The sequence below is a fragment of the Rhipicephalus microplus genome, chromosome 3, assembly GCF_043290135.1.
Source record: "Rhipicephalus microplus isolate Deutch F79 chromosome 3, USDA_Rmic, whole genome shotgun sequence".
NCBI lineage: Eukaryota > Metazoa > Arthropoda > Arachnida > Ixodida > Ixodidae > Rhipicephalus > Rhipicephalus microplus.
This window is the reverse complement of record NC_134702.1, coordinates 19708798-19732892: the sequence shown is the minus strand read 5'-3', so window position 1 is coordinate 19732892 and position 24095 is coordinate 19708798. Positions and strand designations below refer to the sequence as shown.

Sequence of the window (24095 nt, the reverse complement as noted above, 5' to 3'; positions counted from 1 at the left end):
ACTGCGAAAAAGCATGTTTTCAAATAATCGTACTTAAAATTTAAAATGTGCATTATTTCATAAGTACAACGCGATAACAACAAATCAACGGGCCCGTTCTATAGGCACCAGCCAGATACTCATCACCAATATTATTTTTTTTTCTTTTTGTGCTGAAACGTCTTGCCTTGCGAGCCTCTTTTGTCGCCTGCTGTGCAGCCCTCTCAGCAAAGATCTGCGGATGCAGCTCAAGGGTGCGTAGGCCCTGCACTGTGCAGTGTCCGGGTGAAATTCTAAAGGAGTTCAGCACATTCACATAGGATATATTGCCATCATTAAAAGTTAGCACAGCATCAAGAATGCATATTTTGAGTGTTTGGTTGTCCGAGAAAAACACTTTTCGGAGCACGTTCCCACTGGACAATTCGACGACTTGTTAGGGTTTTGAGATTTCCCATGGACACATTTAGCAAGAACTTTTGGATGCGTACGTTCCGCATAAGTTGGCTTAACAGCCTCAATAACAGATGTTGGAAGGTTTCCTTTATGAACGAATGGGTCATCATTCAACCGGGCTTTGTTGAATTTACGCCAAGTTTCGGCGTCCTTCGGACAAAAGCCGTGGGATGAATTGGTATCCTTTGATTCCACGTGGAAGTATATATGTTCCCCGAGCAGCTTTTCGTATGTCCTTGAAGCTCGCTCTATTTCTTTTGATGGCAAGGTGATAATAGTATTCATGCTTGCCAATGGTGTCCTTAAGTCTTTCCCGGCCAGATATAAATATTTTGACAGAAAGCTTGACGGCTCCACTTCCTTTCATTTTCACACTTCTGGGCCCATTCTTTTCTGAATGTGCCAAATGCACTCCAGCTTGCGAACTGTAACCTTTACGTATGGGTATGATGGTTGAACTGCAAGGAATCCCTTGCTACGTAAGAATATGGGCATGGCAGGCTGCCGCACAAGCCTGGAAATATGTTATTTTTTGAGCAAATAAGAAACAACGCACTGAGACGAACCATTGATTGATCCTGGTTCAAAAAGGCTGCAGATATCAAATAGTACGAAACGAAAACAATTTTCGTTATTTTATCTTACCCTGTTCTCTTAAGAGACGAGTTCAGAGCAAGTTTTGGGGTGAATACGCGGGTCTTGACAGTGGTCATATTGTGAAAGAATTCGCGAATGACGAAAATTGGGGCTTGTGCCCGACTCTTTACAGAGAAGTTACAAGATTGACGTATTCATAAAAAAATATGTATTGATGGATTAGACAATCGTTTGTTTGTTTTATACTTTTGACAATTTGGTTTGTTCGGGCATTTTTTTCGGTCCCGAGAAATGAATTAACGAGCATTTACTGTATTTACTTTTCGATGAGCGGTTATTCGCTGTATCAGCGTCTGCTATAACCAGGTTCAGCTGTATTCGAATCGTGCCGGCATGGTTGTGTCGCCCAACATAAGCGAAGAATGGGATTATAGCCAAGTGGACCAGGCACTTGCAATCGAAGAGTGCGGGCCTGTATTCGATGCCCAGTACAACCAATAATATTGATTCTTTGCGGACATTTATTTCTCTACATCTCGATTCGTATCACGTAGAAAGCGGACAGACGGTGTTCTCCTTGAATAGGCATGGAAACGCTTACGCGTTCAATGAAAGTCTGTAGACATTGAAAACCTTGTATTTTGTAAGATTCAAGGAATGTTTCATCGCTTTTTAATGAATTTTGTTGTTGGGAATGTCCTGGCATAAATGCTTTTTGAAAAATATAAATTTAGATTTTTCAGTTTGAGTCATTTTTTGCCTTTTAGTAAAACTGGTTTTATCACAGCTTTATTTTTAGATTTCGGAGCGATAATTCGCATTTTGATAATACTGATTGTAGGGTGTCGCGTTTGCGCATCGCTCGCCGCTTATCAGCCAGCGCTCAAGTCCGGCTCATCTGCTTCGGTTGATAATCTGTTCTGGCGCATGTGCGTTGATGTGCGTTCCCGATCTGTTTGTTCATGGCGTGCCTTGATAATCAGCTGCGCACCACGCCGTGGGGCTATTCACCTTCTTTCAGCAAGCATGCCGCATTAAAACCTACGTTCTTCCTTCTTGCAGCGTCTTCGTCTCTCGGCTTGGAGCCCGAATCGGCTAAACGTAACAGCTGGTGGAAGTGGTGGCACGGCAGGGGGTGGTATGGCGGACCCCCGAGAGCTCTGCGGCAGCAGTCGGCGAGGCTTTGGCTTTGTGCTCTGGTACGTCGAGTGTCAGGGAAATAGGAAATGTGGCTAGAGAGGACTTTTGCCACAGTTACGGTAGTGAACATGGATTTGAATAGCTTGCTAAAGGGAGATCTGTTAGCCGCAGCAGGTGAGCTTGGTTTAGAGGTTAGCAAAGCTATACGGTGACCCGAAATTGTGGGCAAAATATCAGCCTGGGATGCGGGTGCTGACGAAATTCTTCAAGCAGTTAATGAAGGGCAGAGGAAATGCAAAGTGAGAGGAAGAGAAGATGAGCTAAAACAATGCCAATTTGAGCAGCTTAAGAGGAATCTGGCCAGTGAGGCAGAGCCGAAACCCGCCAGTTACGACATCAGAGGTTTTCTTCGGCCCTTTGTTATTGGTAGTGAATTGGGGCTCTTTCTCTATAAACTTTGAGCGCAGTTCCACAATAATGGGCTGTGAGCTGACGTTTTCAAAGGCTCCTGAATTTGTTGCCGGTGGAAGCAGCACAAATTTTAGCAAAGTTAAGGGCCGAAGAAGCGGAATGCTACGAGCGTATAAAGAGGGCCTTGCTAGCGAAGTACAAGTTGTTACCAGAAGCTTTCCGGCTGAAGTTTCGGGCATCAGTTAAGACGCTGAACGAAAGCTACTCGGAGTTCGCGTACCGGCTAACAAGCTTCCCCCAAATGGGCTCAAAGGTGCTGACGCGTTCGACGACAAGGCCAGTGTTTGTGGAATTCTGTATATTGAACAGTTTTGTCCGACGCTTCCTGAAAAATGGAGTGAATTCTCTATCAGCCAGATGACAGACGGTTCGCAAGGTAGCGGAGTATGCAGGTGACTATGGGCTGGACATGTAGCGCGTAGACAGAATAACCGCTGGTCGTTAAGGGTAACTAACTGGACTCCCAGAGAAGGCAAGCGGGTTAGGGGGAGACAGAAGGTTAGGTGGGCAGATGAGATTAAGAAGTTTGCGGGTATAAATTGGCAGCAGCAAGCACAGGACCGGGTTAACTGGTGGAACATGGGAGAGGCCTTTGTCCTGCAGTGGACGTAGTCAGCTGATGATGATGATACTACGCAAAACACCGTTCTTTTGACGAAGAAAGAAGCACGTGAGGCCCACGGGGCTTCAATTCCGAACAAAAAGAATCTAGAAAGTTGGAAAAAAAATAACAATACCACAAAGCAGGAATCTTTGGATTCATCATCAGCCTGACTATGTCCACTGCAGGACAAAGGATTCACACGTAAACAAATCTTTCGGGGCGCGGATGCCTGTCGTATGTTTAAGTGCCGGAAACTCGAATACGTAGCCGCGATGGTGTTTCGTTCCAAAAATATCGCCCATACAGTTTGTTATGACCTCAGTGCAAGGTTATGGCGCAGGCCGAGAATTTTGAGTCTTGCGCGACACAGGTGTAACGTATGACACGGTGCACTCTTGTCTATAGTAAATTGTGGTGATTCCACGGGTGTTCCGATGGAGGCGGAATTGTTGTGGCCCCGTGTGCTCATATTTGGGTGCGCGTTGAAGAACCCAGGTGGTCAAAATTTTCGGAGCCCTCCACTACGGCGTCTCTCATAATCATATGGTGGTTTTGGGTCGTTAAACCCCACATATCAATCAATCAATCAATCAATTTCACAGCTGATGTATGCTTAAGGCAAGGATTGGAAGAAGGTACTCCGAATTTACTAGTAGTAAAAGTAACACTGAAAAGGGCGTTTTTGAAATTAAAACCGAGGCAGCCGTCTCGGATAGCGTACTGTCACAGTGCCCATATTTGCTATCAAACGGAACTGCAAAAGCGTTGATGAATTCAGGCGTCACACTCGATATGAACCAGGTAATGGTTAGTCACGAGGTCGATGACTAAAGCAACTGCCGCCCGCCAAGATCCTCCGTCACGCGCTGTCAATGCCCAGGATCAAAAACGCAATCGGATAATATTGGTGATTCCAAGTTCAGGAGCGCATTGATCTGCCCGCGAGGAAAGCGGGCGGTTTTTCATTCCTCCCACGAGCTGTGATTTTCAGGTGTTATCTTCCATTTACGAAACGGCGTTGATTGAGGAAAACCGATTTAACCTTGGAAAAATGCCGCCGAAGTGTTGAAAAGCAAGGCGAAGGCAACTAGTGGTTCGTTTTGTTTTTTTGAAAGAAATGGCAATTTATACCGCGAGTTTTGGGGCAAGACAGGCGCAAGCACTGACCAAGTCGTGGTCCCGCCGAAGTACCACGAAAACATTCTAGAACTTTCTCATCGGGCAGGCTGGTCATGTAATCTCGGAATTACCAAGGCAAAAGCGAGACTGCTGAGTGAATAATACTGGCCGGGCTGTTTTAAAGACGTAAAGCAGTTTGTTCGTAGTTGTGATGTTTGTCAGCGAACTGACTGCACGAGAAACAAAAAGCGCACATGACTGCGGTTCCTATAAGCACAGGGCCGTTTCGTCGAGTCGTAGTTGATATTGTGGGGCTATTACAGGTGACGAAGTCAGAATAAGAATAACTTTTGATGATGGTGTGCCCTGTCACTAAATTTCCTTAGGCGTTGCTGCTGTGTTGTCTTACATCGGCAGAAAGAGTATAGACCCTTTTGATCTTTTCCCGCGTGGGTTTTCCGAGCAAAATACAGTACGATCTGGGCAGTGTCCTCACAAGTGAGTTAACAACCACCTTTATTAAGAAGAGCGTTATTGAGATACAATACGGCTCTATTCAACATCCGCAAAGCAACAGTGCAGAGCGTTCATTGTGTACTGAAGCGGGTATTGCGGGCTTTGCGTTACGGGCAAAAAAAAAAAAAGATGAATGAGACACTGCGTTGCCAGCTATGCTTTTGTAATACGTTCGGTAGCACACAACCCGACAGGTTTCAGCCCAGCAGAGCTTGTGTACGCAATGACGTTGCGCTGCCCACTTAGGCTAGTTCGCTAAAACCGGGAGATAACGGCAGTGATCAGACTATCGTAGAGCACGTTCGCAACCCACTACAGCGCTTGTACGACACGCAGGCTCTGGTAGAAGCTCATATGCTTGATGCGCAGACAAAAGCAAAAAAAAAAAGCGTTACAATAAAAACGGCAATCGTGCCAGCTAACATGCTGGAGGTACCCTGGGAAGGCTCCGGGACGATGCAGCAAACTCTCAGACACAACCTACGTAGTTAAACTTCCAGGTTGTAGAAAAGAAGTACGTATCTATAATAGCAACTTAATGAAGCCCTATGTAGAGAGAGTGTAGGTAGTGAATTTAGTGTTAAGTCAAGCTGAACAATTAGCAGCTGAACATCCTGATATTCCCCATGACATGACTTTTTTTTTGTGGATGAGATCCTTAATTTTTCAGCAGACAGGGCTTATCTGTGTGAGTCAGCTTGCAGATATAGCAGATATGATAGCACAGCACAGACAAGAATTTTCAAAGGTCCCCGGTGGGACCACTCTGACGAATCAGGATATAAAGTTTACAGCTGAAGCTGACCACCCAACTTTGCTCGGCAGCAGTCGATGTAAAGCTTACAAATGTTCACCATGGCACAAAATGTTGATGAGGGAAGCAGTCGAATAAATGCTGGCGCTTAAAGTGGCTGAACGATGTGAAGGCAGCTTCACGTCTCCAATGATAGTTGTAGAAACTAACGCTAAAGAACTGTGGTAACAATCACCGAGTTAAGCTTACAATAAATGATGCACGGTGTGATGAGTGAAGAAAACGACAACGACGGAAGTGCGGGGCAAGGCGCGTGTAATGTGCGCGTGAGTGTCAGCGAATCAGCTGATGACTTGTGGTGGCCCATAGAGGTGGCGTGCACGATTGGGCCATGTGTGACCATTACGTAGCAGTAAGCTTTGTGGCTGGGGACGAGCCGAAGCAGCGGCAGACGGGGGGAGACAGCGGGCCGAAGCGTCGGAGGCAGGCGATCCAGGTTCCGGCCAGGGAACGCGGCCGTCCACGCTGCTGCCGTCCAACTACCAGCTGGAGTGACGTTGCCGGCACGAGTACTGCATCTCGGGGCGCGGCCTGGCCTGCTGTTCTCTTCCTTGCCGAGGGCATCGTGGATCTCGGCGAGGCGTCTCCATGGTCAGCCGTTCGGCACAGCGATGAACGTGGCCTGGCTAATGGTCACGGTTGCGCCGAGCATCGCGTCTCGACGCAAGCTGTTCGCTGGACGGGCTGGCCATTCCTCGCATGGAGCATCGCGTCTGCGATGCGGGTTGACTGCTCTGTAGCCGCACCCATGCCATCAAGCGCCGGTGTCACCAGAGCGTCGCACATCGGCAAGGGACGAGCGAGACGTTCTGCCGGGCGAGACGCGGGCGTGTGCACGGAGGGTTGAGGCCACGAAGGCAGACGAAGCGGTGCGCCGCTCGAGAGGACGAGTTCCTGGCAGCGTTCCTGAGCCGGACGTGGGACCTGTACGTGTCGGCCAGGTCGAACCCCGGTGTGTCTGTTCGAGGTCGAGTCCGTCTGCCTGTACAAGGTCCAAGGACGGGGCCTGCAGAACGGCTCCTGCCTGGGTGCAGTGGCTGGGAGCAGGTTCGTGGGCGAGACCTACCGGGTGTGGTCCTCGTGAGCCGTGGCCTGATCCTGGACCTCCGGAGTTGCGACCCTGACTGCTGCGTTGGCCGCGACGTCCGACTCAACGGCGCTGCACACGGTAGCGTATCCGTGCGCCGTCAGCCGTTCCACCCGTGCCATCAAATAAATTGTTCATGTTAATCCGTTCTCGTCCGCTATAAGCAAACATAGTGAGGAACGTCTTTAACCATCACACACGGCCAAAGTGTATCACTTGTCGCACGTAGAACAGTGCCTTGAAAGGTGTTCAAAGCTAAATTGATCTCTACGCTCGATTTAGTGCGAGGGTACTGACAAGTGCCGCTAACAGTACGAGCGAGTGAATTGGCTGCCTTCGTAACTCCTTTCGGCAGCTTCCAGCCTTTTATTCTGCCGTTCAGTCTTAAAAATGCCCCGTTTATCTTTTCGAGAAATATGGATCAAGTGCTAGCTAAATCAGAGGTGCTCGCACTAAACCGTATCTTAACGACATCCCATTATGCTCGAATACTTGGCCAGAGCTTTGAATCATCTGCGGTAGGTTCTAAGTAGGCTTGGCGAGGCTGGCCTAACTTTAAAAGCCCAGAAGTGAAAATTGGGTCGCTCGGAAGTTGACTATACCTATATCACAGTTTTGCTTAAGGGCATCGAAGCCCGCTTGATTTAAAGATTGTGCCAATCAAGGTCTTCCTTCAGCCAGAAAGGAAAATGGAGCTCCGCACTTCCTTGGGTATGGTAGGCGTTCAGCCCACTTGCAGACGGACTGATAGACAGACACACTCCTAATAGCGTGAAAAGGGAGTAAGCAAAACAAGCTGCGTTTAATTTTTTGAAGGTATACCTCTCACTGTCAAGCCCAGACCACTCAAAACCCTTTTTTGTGCAGCGTGACGCAAGCGAAAATGTGCTGCGTAGTTTCTTGTCTGGAAGACGAGCACGGCCGTGAGCGCCCCATTCTGTAGATAAGCCAAAAATTGTCTGCTGGCGAGCAAGCCTACAACACCATAGCGAAAGAATGCGCGTGTCTCATTTGAGCTGACTCTCTTATTCAGTTGGTGCTAAATTCATTTTGATCACGGATCATCGCCCACTCACGCAGCTTCAACAGATCTCCAACAAAAACGGCAGATTGTTACGTTGGAGCCTCAGTTTGCAAGCGTAATCGTTTACGGTTAAACGTATGAAAGGATCGCTGCAAGCGAATGTAGATGTTCTGAGCAGTCCTTTCTCTCTTCGCGCTGATTGGCATAGTGGCACTACAGCCTTGATTCAGTATTCATGCGTAACTGTAACTGTCACACGTCCTCGACAGTCAATTTTGTTTCCAAGTGAAAAGTTTCGAAAACATTCTACGTATGAGTCTAGCCTAGCAGAGCTCGGGAGTTTGTGGTGTTCGTGGGGGTGCCTGCTGTTTCGCCTATGCCCAGGACCCTAGCCCGGGATTGTTGAACTCGGCGACACCTGCGGTTTTTCGCACTGCCATGCACTCCACGTTTCGGCATATCAGCCTACGAGACCTCGGGACCCTGCACACGTCCCTAAGGCATGCACCGTTCGACTTGCAAACCGATCACTGCGTCACCTGACTTCGCAAGGTCCGAGGCCACATCGCTGGATCCTTCCAGACGTGGGTCACCAAGTCCTTCGACGCTACTGTGCATCTCGAAACTACCCGCCAGTAGCGCAGCCGGCTGAACTGGTGAAACTTTCCAACAGTGTCTCTACGTCGAAAACTTCGGTGAACCTTGCAAGAAAACAATAACCAGTTGTTGTGCACAGTTTTCTTTCCCCCTTCGTGCTCTTCTATGCGAAGTGCTGTTCCGTTTGCGCACCGCTCGCCACTTATCAGCCAGCACCCAAGTCTGGCTCATCTGCTTCGGACTCTGTTGTCGCCAAGTCTGGCTCATCTGTGGTCGCCTTGTGCGCCTTGATGTGCGTTCCAGCCCCCTTGATTCACGGCGTGCCTTTATAACCGCCTGCGCACCACGCCGTGGGGCCATTCTTTGTTCACCCTCTTTCGGTTAGCACGACGCATTAAAACCTATATATACGTTCTTCCTTCTCACGGCGTCTTCCTCTCCCTGCTTGGGGCCCGACTCAGTCAATGTAACAAGGGTCATGTCTATCACAAAATGTAAAATAACCTTTTGAATTCTTGTATTTTTTTTTTCAATTTCGGAATCATTAACGAAATTGCTTGAGGGGGGGGGGGGGCATTTGTGTCACAAAGGTAAGCCCCTAGTCTTCGATTTTTTTATTTTATTTTGGAGTGCCTCTGCGACATAGTAATAAAATTGATTGTGTGGGGCATTTCTGTCAAAAGGATAAGCTTACAGTCGTTAAAATTCTAGTACTTCTCGATTAGGGAGTCATTCCTTGCATTTAAAAACAATGGTTGGGGGAGGGGGGGGGGGGGCATTTCTGACACAAATGTACCTTTTTAGTTTCTGAGTGATTCTCTCTGTTCCAATAAAATTGGTTGATTCATCGCGTTTTAAAGGGTACCTGCAACACTTTTCGAGCATGGTCATAAAATGCTGCAGATCGGCATATATAGCAGAGGCTCCCGACAACACGAGTGCCAAATATCATAACGCAGCACGTGGCCTGGAATTCACAATAAATTATCAAAGTCAGCTAAAAATTGCTTTCTTTTCTCTCGACAAATCACGCAATAAGTCCAAAAATCACTCGCAGTAAGCCCATCTATCAGCTATTGGCTGATTTGAACATGGCGCGCTAGGTCGTTATTGAGATCGCCATGGGAGGCCGTCACTTGTCTACGCGTGCGCGCGCGATCGCACTGAGAAAGCCGCGTATTCGAAGGAAAAAAAAAAAACGCTCAAGGTCACGACGCGCGCGCGATGTTTTGTTTGCCCTTTCCATTTCTCCCTGCTTAACTTCCAGCGCTTCCGTCGGGACGAGAGAAGAGAGAATGCGATCGCAGCGTGTGACAAATCTATGAAACTCCGCTCGTACTGGACAAATTCTTAGAATTTTCGTAATGTAGAATTTGCGAGGCAATACGCTTTTCCTGTGAATTAACTCCATGGTTACTCAAAAAAGTGTTTGAAGCATTCTTTATTAAAATTGTTTAGGGGAGCATTTCTGTCACAAGTATTTTGGTTATTTCCGAGTGATTCTTCGCATGCTTATAAAATTAATTTTGGAGGTATTTCTCTCAATAAAAGAAGTTTTTTTATTTTTGAGCGTTTCGTTGTGTTAAATTTGTTGAGGGGGGAGGGCATTTTCGTCACAAAAATCAGCTTGTAGCCTCTGGAAATGTAGTATTTTTGTATTGCGGAGGTTTTGTTGAAAACGGCTACGAAGTGTTCGCGTATCCAAGCGCTAGAAATTGAACTAAATCATCAAAATGTTGTCTCAAAACTAATTTACAAAAATATTTATGTTAATTTTCTTTTCACCAGTATTTACTTATATACATTTGTTTTCTTTTTCTTTTTTTAGGCGAGTTACCAGATTCTTGGCCGATCCCCCAGAATGGGTGTGAGCCACGAGTTTAGGATCTACATTTACAAATTGCAGCAGTCTGAGATTTGTAGCGGTCTGGCAGCAGTCTGCTCAAGGTCGAGCGGCAGGATCTCTGTTAGCAAAGAATTGGTTTGCTTTTGAATCGTCGTGTTCCTTGTTATGTTCTCTCAACTGATACCTTGTTGCAGTTTTTTGAAGTCAGGCAAGTCAGAATATTCTGATGTCTTTCTCATCACCTGGTCAAGGGCACTCTCCTTGGCTGGCCTCGTTACCAGTCAAAGATATGCCGATTGATACCGTGCTGCGCAGTGGAGACAACTACGTCCCTGTGGCCCTGGTTCCTACAAATGGGGGTTCCATTCCAATGAAGAATCCGAAGGTGACACAAGTGGATCTTCAGAAAGCATCGTCGTTCTTCCAGAAGATCACTGAGGTCCGCCAGTTCGGCCGAGGGGGTATCCTGTGCTGCTCTGCAGACCAGGATTACGTCCGAGAGCTTCTGCATTGTTCTGAATTTGCTGCACAGCCGGTGAGCCCGTTTATTCCAGCTCCTCTTGCATGTACGAAGGGCATAGTCCGTGGTCTGGCACCTTAAGAAATTCTGCACTTATTTGCTGTAGCTGGAGCAGTTTCAGTCTATCGATGCACCCGAACGACTGATAAAACAAAATCGCCTACTGAATCAGTTATAGCAACTTTTGCAGGAAGAGTCAGACCAACAGAAATTAAGGCATGGCCACTAATCTGCAAAGTAGAACCACTTTCCCCGAAACCTTTGCAGTGCTCAAAATGTTGGCGATTCGGCCACAGCATGAAAGGATGCAGATCACAGGCTAGATGTCGTCTGTGCGGAGAGAGTCATGACAACCGTGATTGCAAATATGATGACCAGAAGTGCTGCTTGTGTAATGGAGCGCACCCTGCAGACTCTGCTGAATGTGCCGCAAAAGAAAGAGAACTGGGTGTTTCTAGAAATCATAAAACGCAAGCGTTGCTTTAGCAGGGAGGCGGTCGCAGAAATGCATCAAAGATCGAAAGGATACGCAGGCATAACATTCCGGCACACAGCGGCAATGGATGCATCGCTCTCAAAGTCGATAATTGAGGCCATTTAAAAGTCTACTGAGAAGGCAATGAAGCGTCTGGCAGCTACTCTTCTTGAAGCCTTGGCTAATATGTTAACACAACAGCTTACACAAATCATTGGTACTGCAGTTTCTGAGCAAAATGGGGATTCGCAGGCTTTGTTGATATCAAGAAGTACAGAGGAGGAAAAATTGACAGTTAATCATAGATCTACATTTTTGAAAGCAGGACCTTCTGAAAATATAGTTCAGGCTGAGCCAGAACCTGTGATAGATGATTCAGGAGACTTTTACAGATATGGACACAGAATCTCAAAAAACTCTGAATCGTAACGGATCTCCCCCTTCAAAGAAATCTCTTCAGAACTCAAAATCCAAAAAAAATACCCGTTTAAGAAGGACTTCTTTGAGAACCTTTCAAAAAATGATTTCTTAGAAAAATATATTCTGGATCAGGCAGCTTGTACTGCTGGTATAGCATCAAAATAGGTTCACTAAAAATTCTGCAGTGAAATTGCCGGTCTATTTGTTCAGAAACTACAGATTTACAATATATTTCTTCGCAATTTTCTCCCGACATAATTGCCATTCAGGAAACCTGGCTTGCTAATGGTAAAAATTTTTACCTGAAAAATTATCGATTAATCTGGCTAGATCGGCCTAGTCTGCTGGTGCTGGTCTGGTTTTCTTAATATCAACGAAGTTTAGTCACAGAGCCAAGATATCGTATCAGTGTATGAATACAAATTACGAAATTTTGGTGTTAGACATAACAATACCAGACTGCTCGTCTTTTTCTTTTGCAAATGTGCACTTTCCTGCAGAAGTTCAGGACACGAGATGCCTCGATATGCTTCATGCAGAAAATAAATATTACTGCGTGGTGATTTCAATTCACACCATGTGTCTTGGGGCTTCAGATCTGATGTATGTGGAATACGTTTGTGGGAATGAACTCTTGATAAGAATTGTTCTTGCTTGAACTCACACGCTGCTACATTTGTCAGAGGTAACTCTAAATAGACTATAGATTTAACATTTCCCAGCTCCACTTTAAGCATATCTTCGTGGAATATCTTAGATTGCGCTACAAAAAGCGACCATATTCCCATCAGTTTTGAAGTTAAGTTCCCGAGGTTTAGTTTTCCGGGAAAGTGGGCTCATTTGTAGATTATGCTAAATTGCAAAAAAGACTTAATATCTACGTTGACTTTTCGCAAGGAAATGCTGGAAGAACTTGGGGCTATGAGTCTGTGTGCGGTATTGAAACGATCATTAAAAAAATCAACGTTTATTATAAACTCAACACAGCGGGATATTTTAGCCCGTGGTGGAATGTAGAATGTGTCAGGTGGTACAGAAAGTGAAAAGCGGCTTAGAAAGAGCTGTTAATTAACCAATGCCCTAAAAATTGGTGTGATTATGAATTCATGCTCGTCGATTTCAAGCGCACAGTGCGCAAAGTAAAAGAATATTATGATATGAATAAATTTAATTATCTGCCTAAGTCTATAAATTAAGAAAGGGCTTTTCAGGTTTTCGCGCTCGAGAAAAATGATTCCACAGTCAGAAAGCATTCATTCCGCCATAATGTCTCCTTGCGAACTCTCCTATTTCTCCGAAAATATTGATAAAGGCTCGCAAACTAGGTTTACAACAAATTATGCAAAGCCTATGGTGAAATTAAGGGCGGATGATGATTTCCAGGAGGTATATTTAGTTGAACTGGCGGATGCGATAAAGTGATTACCACCCGCTGCTCCTGGACCTGATGGGGTGACCTCTACAATGATAAAAGTGCTATACGAAATATGCCCACAAGAAATCCGTAATATAGTTATTAATAAAAGTTCTTGTATTCTGGCAGATTGGAAGCTTTCCAAAATAATTCTGATACTAAGGAAACAGAAAATGGAGTTTACTCTGGATAAAATAAGGCCCATGTCATTGACATCTAACCTGGTCAAACTTGTACAGAGAGTCTTGAATGACCGTATAATGAACTATTTCAATAAACATACAATATTAAATCCCACACTAATTGAATTTTGATAGGGATACTCCATTTGGTGGGCACATGTGCACATGTGGATTTCGAAAGTCGTATAAAGCTGGTTGTGCATAGGCGCTAATACTGTGCACTAGTCACTCTAGAGTTAGCTAAAGCGTACGATAAAGTGGAGTATTCTATCCTAATCCAGCAGATGTAAGACCATCGCTTTCCAAAATATGTAACATAATGGATAACAGTAGTAGTCATAGTAGTGGTAATAGACTTTAATTCAGAGTTTGAAAAAGACAGAATTTTATTGCTTCTTGTGTCGATGCTCTTCTAAAAGTTGTAAGCAGACATGACGTGTACCCCAGGGCTCAGTATTCTCCCCTGTTTTATTCAATATATCACTAAGTTCCTTTCTAACTCATCGGGATATTCAAATTTACGTGTATGCAGATGATATTGCTTTCTTTGCAACAAACAGTGGCCTGCACTCATTGTATCAGACATTGCAGAATTTCATGAACATGCTAGAAGTATGGCTTGACAATATCCATACGTCATTGAATGCCAAAAAAAAAGTGCGCTTCTGCCGTTCTCTTTTTTTTTTTTTTATTCAAGTACCCTAAAGGCCTGGGTAGGCATTACATAGGGGAGTTGTAGCACAATAAAGCTGTTACAATTACAGTGTATAATTTGAATAACAAATACAAACGATTGATATAAATATGCACATACATATGTAGAGATATTATTACTTAACAGTACAGAGATGCTACGTGGAGGAATAAAGAAAGTACTACTAAAAAAGAAACAAAAAAAAAAAAGAAAAGAACAGGACAACAAAACTCTAAGGAAAATTTTCGCAGTGTTCAAAACAACAAAAGGATGCAAAGAAAGGATAATTCACGTTCATTGAAATACCGCGTACAAGAAGTATCGCGTACAAGAAGTATTTTAAGTATCGTGTCAAAATTTCTCTGATGTATCGTAACTAGCGCATTCGACACTAATTTCCTGAAATACCTAGGCATCGTACATAATAGAACGCTGAAGCCACATAGACGAGGTTGGCTGTAAAGCGTCACGTGCCTTGGGGTGGTTACGAAAATGGGGAAACAGAAAAACAGTACTGCGAAGTTCATTGATAAGGATTTACAAGATGTATGTGCGGCCTATTGTGGAATTCGGGTGCGTAATATTTTCTGGCAGCGCGGCATACAAGATGAGACAGTTAATATTATTAGAAAGATAAACTTTGCGCTTGGGCCTTGGACATCCCAAATTTGTTGCAAATAATGTTTTATATGTGGAAGCGCGTCTCCCATCTTTGTTAATTCGGTTTAGAATACTTACAATTCAAACTTTCTTAAAAATATACAATCCGCCTCTAAAACAAGCGTCTTACGTTTTTATTAAAGAACCAAGCGCATTCTTCGGAACACAGTGGTCTAGACTACAGACCCTTCAGATTAGGTTCGTCCAAGCGCTGCTAGAACCTCTGAATGTAAATATCTATCAGATTACGTCAACGAAGATGCCTAATTCAAAACTTGAAATATAATTTGATGATAGTTTCTTCCATAATGCGAAACAAATGCCCCTTCGATATTTAAATATTCAGTTATTAGATTACTTGACTCATCTGTCCATAAACAACATTGTTGATACGGATGCATCCGTATTATATGAAAAGGCTGAAGTAGGCATCTTCTGTACTTCTCTCGACTGGTCTTTTTCAGTTAGATTACCAGATTATATGCCCATATTCATCGCTGAATTATTTGCTATATTTCTAGCACTTGGTAAACTTCCTGCAAGCGAATCAGAAGCAGTCATACTTACTGATTCTCTCTCAGTATGCACTGCACTATCTGCAGCAAAAATTTGACATTGAGTATGACTATAGTAGTCATACTCAATATTGCAAGGCTTTCAGCCTTTTGCCTTCGCTCTATTTTCTGTACTGGCGAAGGAAGGAAGGAAGGAAGGAAGGAAGGAAGGAAGGAAGGAAGGAAGGAAGGAAGGAAGGAAGGAAGGAAGGAAGGAAGGAAGGAAGGAAGGAAGGAAGGAAGGAAGGAAGGAAGGAAGGAAGGAAGGAAGGAAGGAAGGAAGGAAGGAAGGAAGGAAGGAAGGAAGGAAGGAAGGAAGGAAGGAAGGAAGGAAGGAAGGAAGGAAGGAAGGAAGGAAGGAAGGAAGGAAGGAAGGAAGGAAGGAAGGAAGGAAGGAAGGAAGGAAGGAAGGAAGGAAGGAAGGAAGGAAGGAAGGAAGGAAGGAAGGAAGGAAGGAACGAAGGAAGGAAGGAAGGAAGGAAGGAAGGAAGGAAGGAAGGAAGGAAGGAAGGAAGGAAGGAAGGAAGGAGGGTGGGTGGGTGGGTGGGTGGGTGGGTGGGTGGGTGGGTGGGTAGGTAGGTAGGTAGGTAGGTAGGTAGGTAGGTGGGTAGGTGGGTAGGTGGGTAGGTGGGTAGGTGGGTAGGTGGGTAGGTAGGTGGGTGGGTAGGTGGGTGGGTAGGTGGGTGGGTAGGTGGGTGGGTAGGTGGGTGGGTAGGTGGGTGGGTAGGTGGGTGGGTAGGTGGGTGGGTAGGTAGGTGGGTAGGTAGGTGGGTAGGTAGGTGGGTAGGTAGGTGGGTAGGTAGGTGGGTAGGTAGGTAGGTAGGTAGGAAAGTTTATTGCCAGCAAACCTGAGAAAATTCCACTTGCTATGGGTACCTAGCCACTGCGGGATTTATCCAAATGAGATGGCAGACTCGTTAGCCAAAGCATCTTTAAGCGCACCACTCTTACGTGTTTTACCTGATTTCACCTATGTAACAGCACTCAGATGCAGAAATACTTGTTTGCAGAAGAAAATAGAAAAAAATATCATTGGATAAAGTCAGAGACCTCGTACATTTAAGATTTTGCTGGAACAAACAGTTGTGTGTATCTCGGCAGTTAGAAATTACAATCACCTGATTACGATGCAGAATTCCGCACCTGAAATATTACCTACATAACGCTGGACTCGCAGCATCTCCGTTATGTCTCTTTTGCAAGGAATTAGAATCAATAGATCATTTCTTTTTATTCTGCCACCAATATTCTTATCAAAGGAAAAGATAGATACCTGGTCGAACCAATTGAGAAGCTAGGTTTAAAAATACACGTGGCAGTAATTTTATTCATCGGAGATTGTAGCCACAGGAAGGTTTGCTCAGCTGTGTGGGCGTACATAACGGCAACAAAAGGTTACCTTGTTAGATTACCTATTATTAGTACTTTCTGCTCCGAGACTACCTGAATGCCTGACCGCTAGCTCGTGTGGCATTTTACTATATGTTTTACAGTTAGTTTTTTGCTTTATACTGAAATTCTATTTATTTATTTATTGTACCCTCAGGGCCAGAGGCATTGAAGAGGGGAGTGGGTTTATAAAAAATAGATTCAGAAGGTGAGTAAAGGGGAGTACAGGATTCAACGTTTACTGAATAATCAATTTTAGCTGATAACAAAGTTAGGACACAAAAGTAGAACAAAAGAGATCTAGTGTACATATTTTAAATAATCCTAGTATACAATTCTAGCTACAAAACACATCAGGACACGCAAGAACATAAAAAAACGAAAAAGGCACACGTAATAAGTAACCTCAGTTTACAATGCTTGTTAGTGCAGCGCGAAACAGCTGATAATCAGTAATCGCAGCAGTCGCTCCAGGAAGCTGGTTCCAGTCTTTGCTGGTGCGTGGGACAAAAGATTCTGAACACGTAATTGTTTGGCATATAGGTATACCAACTTTGTGCGCATGATCGATGCGAGAGGACACGTAGGACGGTGAAAGAAAAAGATTAGCACGAAGTTGGGGGCTATTATGGAAGATTTTATGAAAAAGGCACAGGTGAAAAGACTTACGACGAGAAGAAAGGGAAGTCAGCTGCAACGAGTTTTTCATAGCTGTAACGCTTGCTGTTCGATCGTAATCGTGTAGGATAAACCGGGCAGAGTTATTTTGGACCAGTTCGAGGGCTTTGATCAGATAAACCATGCTGGGATCCCAAACTGAAGCAGCATATTCTAATTTACTTCTAACCAAGTTCTTATACATCAGTAGTTTTAGAGAGGCAGGTGAAGAAGAAAAATTGCGACGAAGATAGCCTAACATACGGTTTGCATTGTTAATCATGTTGCTTACGTGAACGGACCAGGTCAGGCAAGAAGTAATGTGCACACCTAAGTACCGGTAGGATGAAACACAATCGAGTAGAACATTATTAAGATGGTACGAGGCGGGAGTGGTTGAAGTTCGACATACGCGGAAAACTTTACACTTTTTAATATTAAGGTTCATTAGCCAAAGACTGCACCAGTTTGAAATAGCGTTAAGGTCGTTTTGTATAATACTAACATCGCTTGTGTCGTTAATTTCACGAAATATGACACAATCGTCAGCGAACAGGTGTATGTTTGATGAAACGCAATCAGTGAGGTCATTGATGTAAATTAAAAATAAGAGGGGGCCCAGGACTGAGCCTTGGGGTACGCCCGAATTACCACAACATTCTTGGGAATTATATGAGTTGGCTGCAACAAACTGTGTACGGCCACACAAAAAGTGTTCAAGCCATTTGAACACATCAAGATCGAGGTTAAGTTTGCTAAGTTTCAGGAGCAGGAGATTATGGGACACTTTCTCAAAGGCTTTTGCAAAATCTAAAAAAATACAGTCCGCTTTGGAGCGACGGTCAAGAATGCGGTGAAGCTGGTGTGTAAAAGACAGTAATTGAGTTTCACATGAAAATCGCTTTCGAAAACCATGTTGTGCATCCGTGAAAAATGAATTGGATTCGAGAAACGTTACGATGCTTGTGTACAAGACATGCTCCAAGACTTTACAAGGAATGCTCGTAAGGGATATAGGGCGGTAATTTAAAGGAGATTCTTTGCTACCTGATTTGTGAACGGCGACCACCTTACCAATTTTCCACTGGATGGGTAGGGACCCGCTGTCAATGGATTGTTGAAAAAGTTTGGTAAGAAGAATTGAAGAATACGAGGCCATACCTTGAAGAAATTTAGAAGTTATAAGATCGACACCTGGGCTCTTCAAGCCCAGGTGTCCTGGGCTCTTCACCTGGGCTTAATGATTTTAAATGCATAACTAACTAACTTGATGATCATGCTGCCTGATTCTTGGCTGATCCCCTTTTGTGGGCGAGTGCCAGCAAAGCAAAAGCATCATCATCATCATCGTCGTCATCGTCTTCGTCTTCTTTCTCTTTCTCTTTCTCTTCTTTCTCTTTCTCTTCTTTCTCTTCTTTCTTTTCTTTCTCTTTCTCTTCTTTCTCTTCTTTTTCTTTCTCTTTCTCTTCTTTCTCTTTTTCTTTTTTTTTCTTTTTCTTCTTTTTTTCTTTCTCTTCTTTTTCTTTCTCTTCTTTCACTTTCTCTTCTTCGTCTTCGTCGTCTTCTTTCTGTGCTTTCAGAGAGGGAATTTATTTACAGAAAGGTAGAGAGGTCGGCCTGGGCTCTCGGTTTTTTTTTCGGTGATACATTTTTTTCCATGGTGCCTCGGCTCAACGTCTTGTGGCCACGGACGCGGGGCCTTCCGGAGGACCGCCTGGCCAGCAGTCATCTCGGCTGACCACCGAGAGGAAGAGAGGAATTTCACTCAGTTGCAGCGAGGACATATAGCTGTACTCAGCTGTCTCGGAAGACGACTCATCTGACGATGATTTAATGACTGCCCGGAGCAAGAGGGCGAAAAGGAAAATCGTCAACGCAGCCTCGCCCACCTCTGCGAATACAGCGACTATGAAGTCCTGACATGAACGCTGGCCACACGTCATCTTTGTGCCGGAAGAGTCCTCAGGAAACCTGCGACTGCTGGGCAGGCAAGCACTCTCCGCCTTTTTTGGAACTTGTAGTACCTAATGAAATCAAGGAAATCGGAGTTTACGTGAAAAAAATATACTCGGCATAGATGTATTCGACATGCGTTTGGGCCATTCAAACAAGTGACTGAGCTAGGCGGCATCAAAGTGCGCCCCTTTACACCAATTGACAACGCATCCATAGCTGGTGTGATATACGACGTAGACATTGCGATTCTCCACGCTGATTTGCCTACTCTTATCAAACCGGCAAATGAGGGTACCGTCATCACTCAGGTACACCGCCTTGGGAAGTCATGCTGAGTGAAACTGGTCTTCAAAGGCGACTGCACACCACCCTATGTCAAAGTCGGACATTTTCGACATCCTGTTCGGCTTTTTGTGCAAAAGCCACTTCAGTGTCACCAGGGATTTAAACTAGGTCACGTCAAGGGCGTGTGCACGAACTAGCTTCGGTGCCTCCGGTGCGCAGAACCCCATTCGGAACATGCGTGTCAATCCACATTTCTTACATGCGGTAACTGTAATGGCTCACACACTGCCTCATCGAAAGACTGCCCTCGAATTTAGAAGGAGCGCGTGGAGCTTAAGCAAATGGTCACAGACAATTCGACCATAAGGAATGCTGCCGAAACAGTACGGCGTCGGCAGCAGCCTCGGTGCCATCGTTCGACCACAAAGACTGCGCAAGCTCGCAACGACAGCGCCACCTCTACTGCTGCACCATTAAGTCAGGCCGCACAAGGACCAACAAATTCAAAGAAGACTGCGGAGAGAAATATCCTTACATGGGAATGGCCTAATCCTCCAAGTCGTCCGCTAACCATAAAACGTCAGAAGACCACGCCCACACAGGGGTCTTCGCCAACCGCTGATGACACACATAAGAAAGATGGCAAAGTCATAACTATGCTTCGTTCTCTCATGGATGCCATCCGGGAGATCTTGTTGGGCATGGGGACAACGTCTGCTCAGAGCGCTGTCAAATTCCTGGACGCCTCAAGCCCAGTACTCGAATCACTCGAGTAGAAATATGGCTAACGATCCCCATCGTAGTATTTCTAGAAATTCAAGGAAGCATCCATCATTCAGTGCAACTATAGCGGACTGAAACCGCGTCTTTTCGGACTTTCGTCAGTTAGTGTGCGTCAACATGTTTCAAGTCATCAGCGTTTGTGAGCCCAACGCGTGTGTGAGCTCTCCTCTTTCCTTTTTTCCATCTTTCAAACTCCGCCATCCCTATCCCCAGTGTAGGGTAGCATACCGGTCGCTCCAGACGGGTTAACATCCTTGTCTTTTCTTTCCCTCCTGTTCCTGCCTTTTTGTATTGCGGAGTCATTCTTCATGTTTTAATAAAGTTGGTTGAGGGGGGGGATTTATGTGCTGGCTTAAAAAAATAATCGATGAAACCCATGGTGTAGACTAAACTCCCCCCTACCGCCCACTCACAAGGCAAGTTCTAAACTTGTAAAAAAACCATAAAAATTTCTCAATTATTTTTTAAATTGTAGAGGCATTTGTGTAGTTCACATATAGGTGCGATATACAAGAGCTGGTGTTTAGCCGAAAGGTTAAGACGTTGGTAGTCTGATTGCGTATGCGCGCGCGCACGCCGAAATCGCTTATGCGCGCGCGCGCCGAAATTGCGTTTGTGCGCACGCCGAAATTGGGTCTGCGCCTGCGCACGCCCAAGTAGGTATGCGCCTGCAGATTCGCGATATTGCGTATGAGCGCGCGCACGTTGAAATTGCGTATGCGCGTGCGCACGGCGATATTGCATATGCGTGTGCGCACGCCAAAATGGGTCATTCCCTTTTGTAACCACCAGTGCCACATACCTCAGAGAGCGGGTATGTGCCGCATGGGATAGATTTTAGGGGCGAAGCTTCTTAGCACGTGGGTCGTGCGTCCTCGATGTAGTAGATAGCCACCTCTGGTTAAGTTCTCGGAAAGCCGAAGCTTCTTAAGCCGTGGGTCGTGCGTCATGAATAAATCTAATTGGTAGCCACCTCTCATTTAGTTCTTGGAATGTCCGCTAGATGGTGGTATTTATATATAATCAATATTTGATGAAAAGATGTGACATGGTGGTACTCGAAGTGTTCAATAGGCGGAGGGACATGCATATAGACAAACAGACGGACAGTCGCACGCACGGACAGTTCACACCATGGTTGGACGAACGGATGGACGCTTGGCCCCACTCATCATGATTCAGTCCTTAGATATGCTATGATTTCTTAATTAGTGTTTTCTTTGTGTCGAAGAATGCTGTGTGTGTGTGAGAGAGAGAGAGAGAGAGAGAGAGATAAAGATGCAAGGAAAGGCAGGGAGGTTAACCAGACGCACATCCGGTTTGCTACCCTGCACTGGGGAAGGGATGAAGGGGAGAAAAGAGGTTGCAGAGAGATAAGAAGGTACACACAATCACGAGCACACTCGAGGGAGCGCACACAGTCTACAGACGGTCGCTCAGGTTTGTTGAATTTAAGTAAAGTAGGAGCGCTTTAGTCGCTTTCTGTGCAACTGAGGCAGATTTAAAGCTTTATGATGACCTAAGGCACTGGCTGATGGACGCGGTCCAACCAGCCAGACAGCTGGTTGTATCCTCGATGTATCCCGCATAGAACAGGCCGAACAATAAGCGTCGGAAGAATATTAATTTTGAGCTTGGTAACTTGGTGTTAAAACGTAGTCACCCCTCAGTGACTCTTCGAAAGGTTTTTTCTGCTTCCTTAGCAAACAGCTGGGACGGGCCCAACAGATCAACTCAGAAATACAAGCTTTGTACATGTTGACAGATTGCATAACTAATATAGTGTATTCATGTCTCCAATCTCAAACTTTGTTTTTTGCGCGAGAATATTCAGCTGCTGAGGGTCTAGGCATCCCTCACCCGAGCTTGGCCACCCAGTCACCGACAACGCCCAGCAAGTAGTGCAGAGTGACTTGTTGGGTGAGTTGGTTCATTCTTAACGTAGCTTATGGCGCGAGAAAAACATTTGCTCTTGTCATTCTCTCGTGTTTGTTTTTTTTTTGCGCCATAAGGTATACGTTAAAAGGAGATGCTACTCGAAGACACTTTTTTTTTACTATTCACCCTAAAGCAATGAAACTGCAGCTGTTTATGAAAATTTTTCTGCTGATTTTAAATATATAATTAGTTTTCTTGCAAGTTACACACTTTTAGCTCTGCAACATGACAAAATGAAAACCCTAACCCTTTTGCCCCCCCCCCCCTTTTGGTAAGCGAGTTTGGTAAGCGATGAAACGCTTACCAAACTTCCGCTCCATCTGGCAGAGCCTTGTGCCAACTGCAAGCTATGCAGAAGTTCGACAGGACTGCGAAATTCAAACTAAGTCCAGTGCCATGCCATTTTGCAGTCATGTTTGTGCCACATACCGTCGAACATAATGGCAATGTCGTCCCTGCTAAGTTCTCTCACTGTGAGCTCTTTCGACCTCTCAAGATTGGTGCTGACATCATCCATTGCCCCATCACGAACTTTCCGGCTGACGGGTGTGAATGACTTTTGATGCATTGGATTTTGCAAGCCTACAACTGCCGCAAATCAGACCAGCTTCTCGTAGCCTATTCCTACAGAGCATCCGCAAAACGGCTTTTACTTGCGAGCAATGCCTTTTTTCATTCATAACGGAGTTATTTACACGAGAAAAGAATTGTTCAGCTGCGCTGCTCGACAAGACATGGACCCCGCAAATAGGTTTCACAGCACATACAGGCGCGCAGCGGCCAATGGCGGTCCTCGATTCGTACCATGTGATAAGCCAGCCGCGGCGCTTGAAAAACGCGCAGAAGAGTGCTTATTTTTATTATTTCTTGTATTGCATCAGCGAGAGAAACTGTTGTTACTTGAAGAGAGAGGCTCGACTCTTCGACTCATGCGATCAACAATGGCTAGCGGCGGTGCATTATCGGCGGCAAGGTGCTCGAAGGCTCCACACTTTCAACCTTTCAACAGGCACCTTGTGCTCTTTAGATTTAATTTTAAAGCATTTCCCGTTAAGTCTCGACCTGTATTATTTCTTTCATAACCGTAGAGATACTAATCTTATCAAAACAGGCGAAAATAAAAAAATAGGTAATTTTGAAGAAAAAAAAAAAGCTCGCGTTTTTCGACCCGCATCTCCCCTTAAAAGTGGTGCAATCTGCGTCCTCGGTAACGTAGCCAACAAGGGTGTGGGAAGATGGCGCATTTCCTTCCTTGGTGATTGTTTCTCTTTCTTTCTTTTCTTTGGCTGTTATGTTCACCTCATTGTTTGGCGCAACACGCATATGCTTTCGTTGGTGGCGAGAAGGCAATATTTCTTTGTTTTTTTTTTCTTTTTCCTCACCATAAGGTCCCGGCCGCCGGACATTACCTGCAGACTTTCGGTCCCCAGTTCGCCCTCTTGAAGAGGGCACGTGTGGGAACCACCTGCACCGGCCATAAAGAGATGGCGCCACGTGTTGCGCAGTGGCGGCGCGCGTGGTCCACTTGTGCTCTTCGAAAGGGCGAGCCTGCGCGCTGCCCAGGGGAGACGCCTTGGCTGCCACGATTAACGGAGACTGTCCCCCGCTCTGGCCGATTGCTGCTGCCCACAATGATGGTCGCTGCGTAGCTGTCTCACCTCTGGGCCGACCCTAGCGTATGGGTAGTTAAATAAATGTTGCTCTTTTTGACGAGAAGCCTCCGTCGTCCTTGATTTCTTTACGGACGGGACGCAGCAAGCCCGATACCCACATCGAAGGTACCTCTATAGCATTCTAATTTCCCTTGCGAATAACTGCATGTATGTCTGGACAGTAGATCGACAAACAATACCCTATAAGGTCTCTAGCATACTGATTGTATGGCCAGGTCTCGTGTATTATAGGGAGTGCCTTCAGA

The 24095-nt window shown here is 45.3% G+C and overlaps 1 protein-coding gene across 1 annotated transcript; it reads left to right on the top strand.

Moving 5' to 3' along the window:
• Positions 1–1425: 1425 nt before the first annotated feature.
• Positions 1426–23862, top strand: LOC142802696 (uncharacterized). The gene is made up of 4 exons (XM_075887670.1): positions 1426–1506; positions 2095–2231; positions 10566–10785; positions 23566–23862. Exons 1-4 carry the CDS (start codon positions 1426–1428, stop codon positions 23824–23826), a joined length of 699 nt encoding a protein of 232 aa, XP_075743785.1. The 3' UTR covers positions 23827–23862.
• Positions 23863–24095: the final 233 nt, after the last annotated feature.

Excerpts from the sequence above, each read along its gene's own strand:
- LOC142802696 (XM_075887670.1), top strand. The coding sequence starts at position 1,426 with ATGGTTGTGTCGCCCAACATAAGCGAAGAATGGGATTATAGCCAAGTG. Across the intron at positions 1,507-2,094 it reads CAATCGAAGAGTGCGGGCCT|CGTCTTCGTCTCTCGGCTTG; the intron begins GTATTCGATGCC and ends TCCTTCTTGCAG. Across the intron at positions 2,232-10,565 it reads GGCTTTGGCTTTGTGCTCTG|TGGAGACAACTACGTCCCTG; the intron begins GTACGTCGAGTG and ends CGTGCTGCGCAG.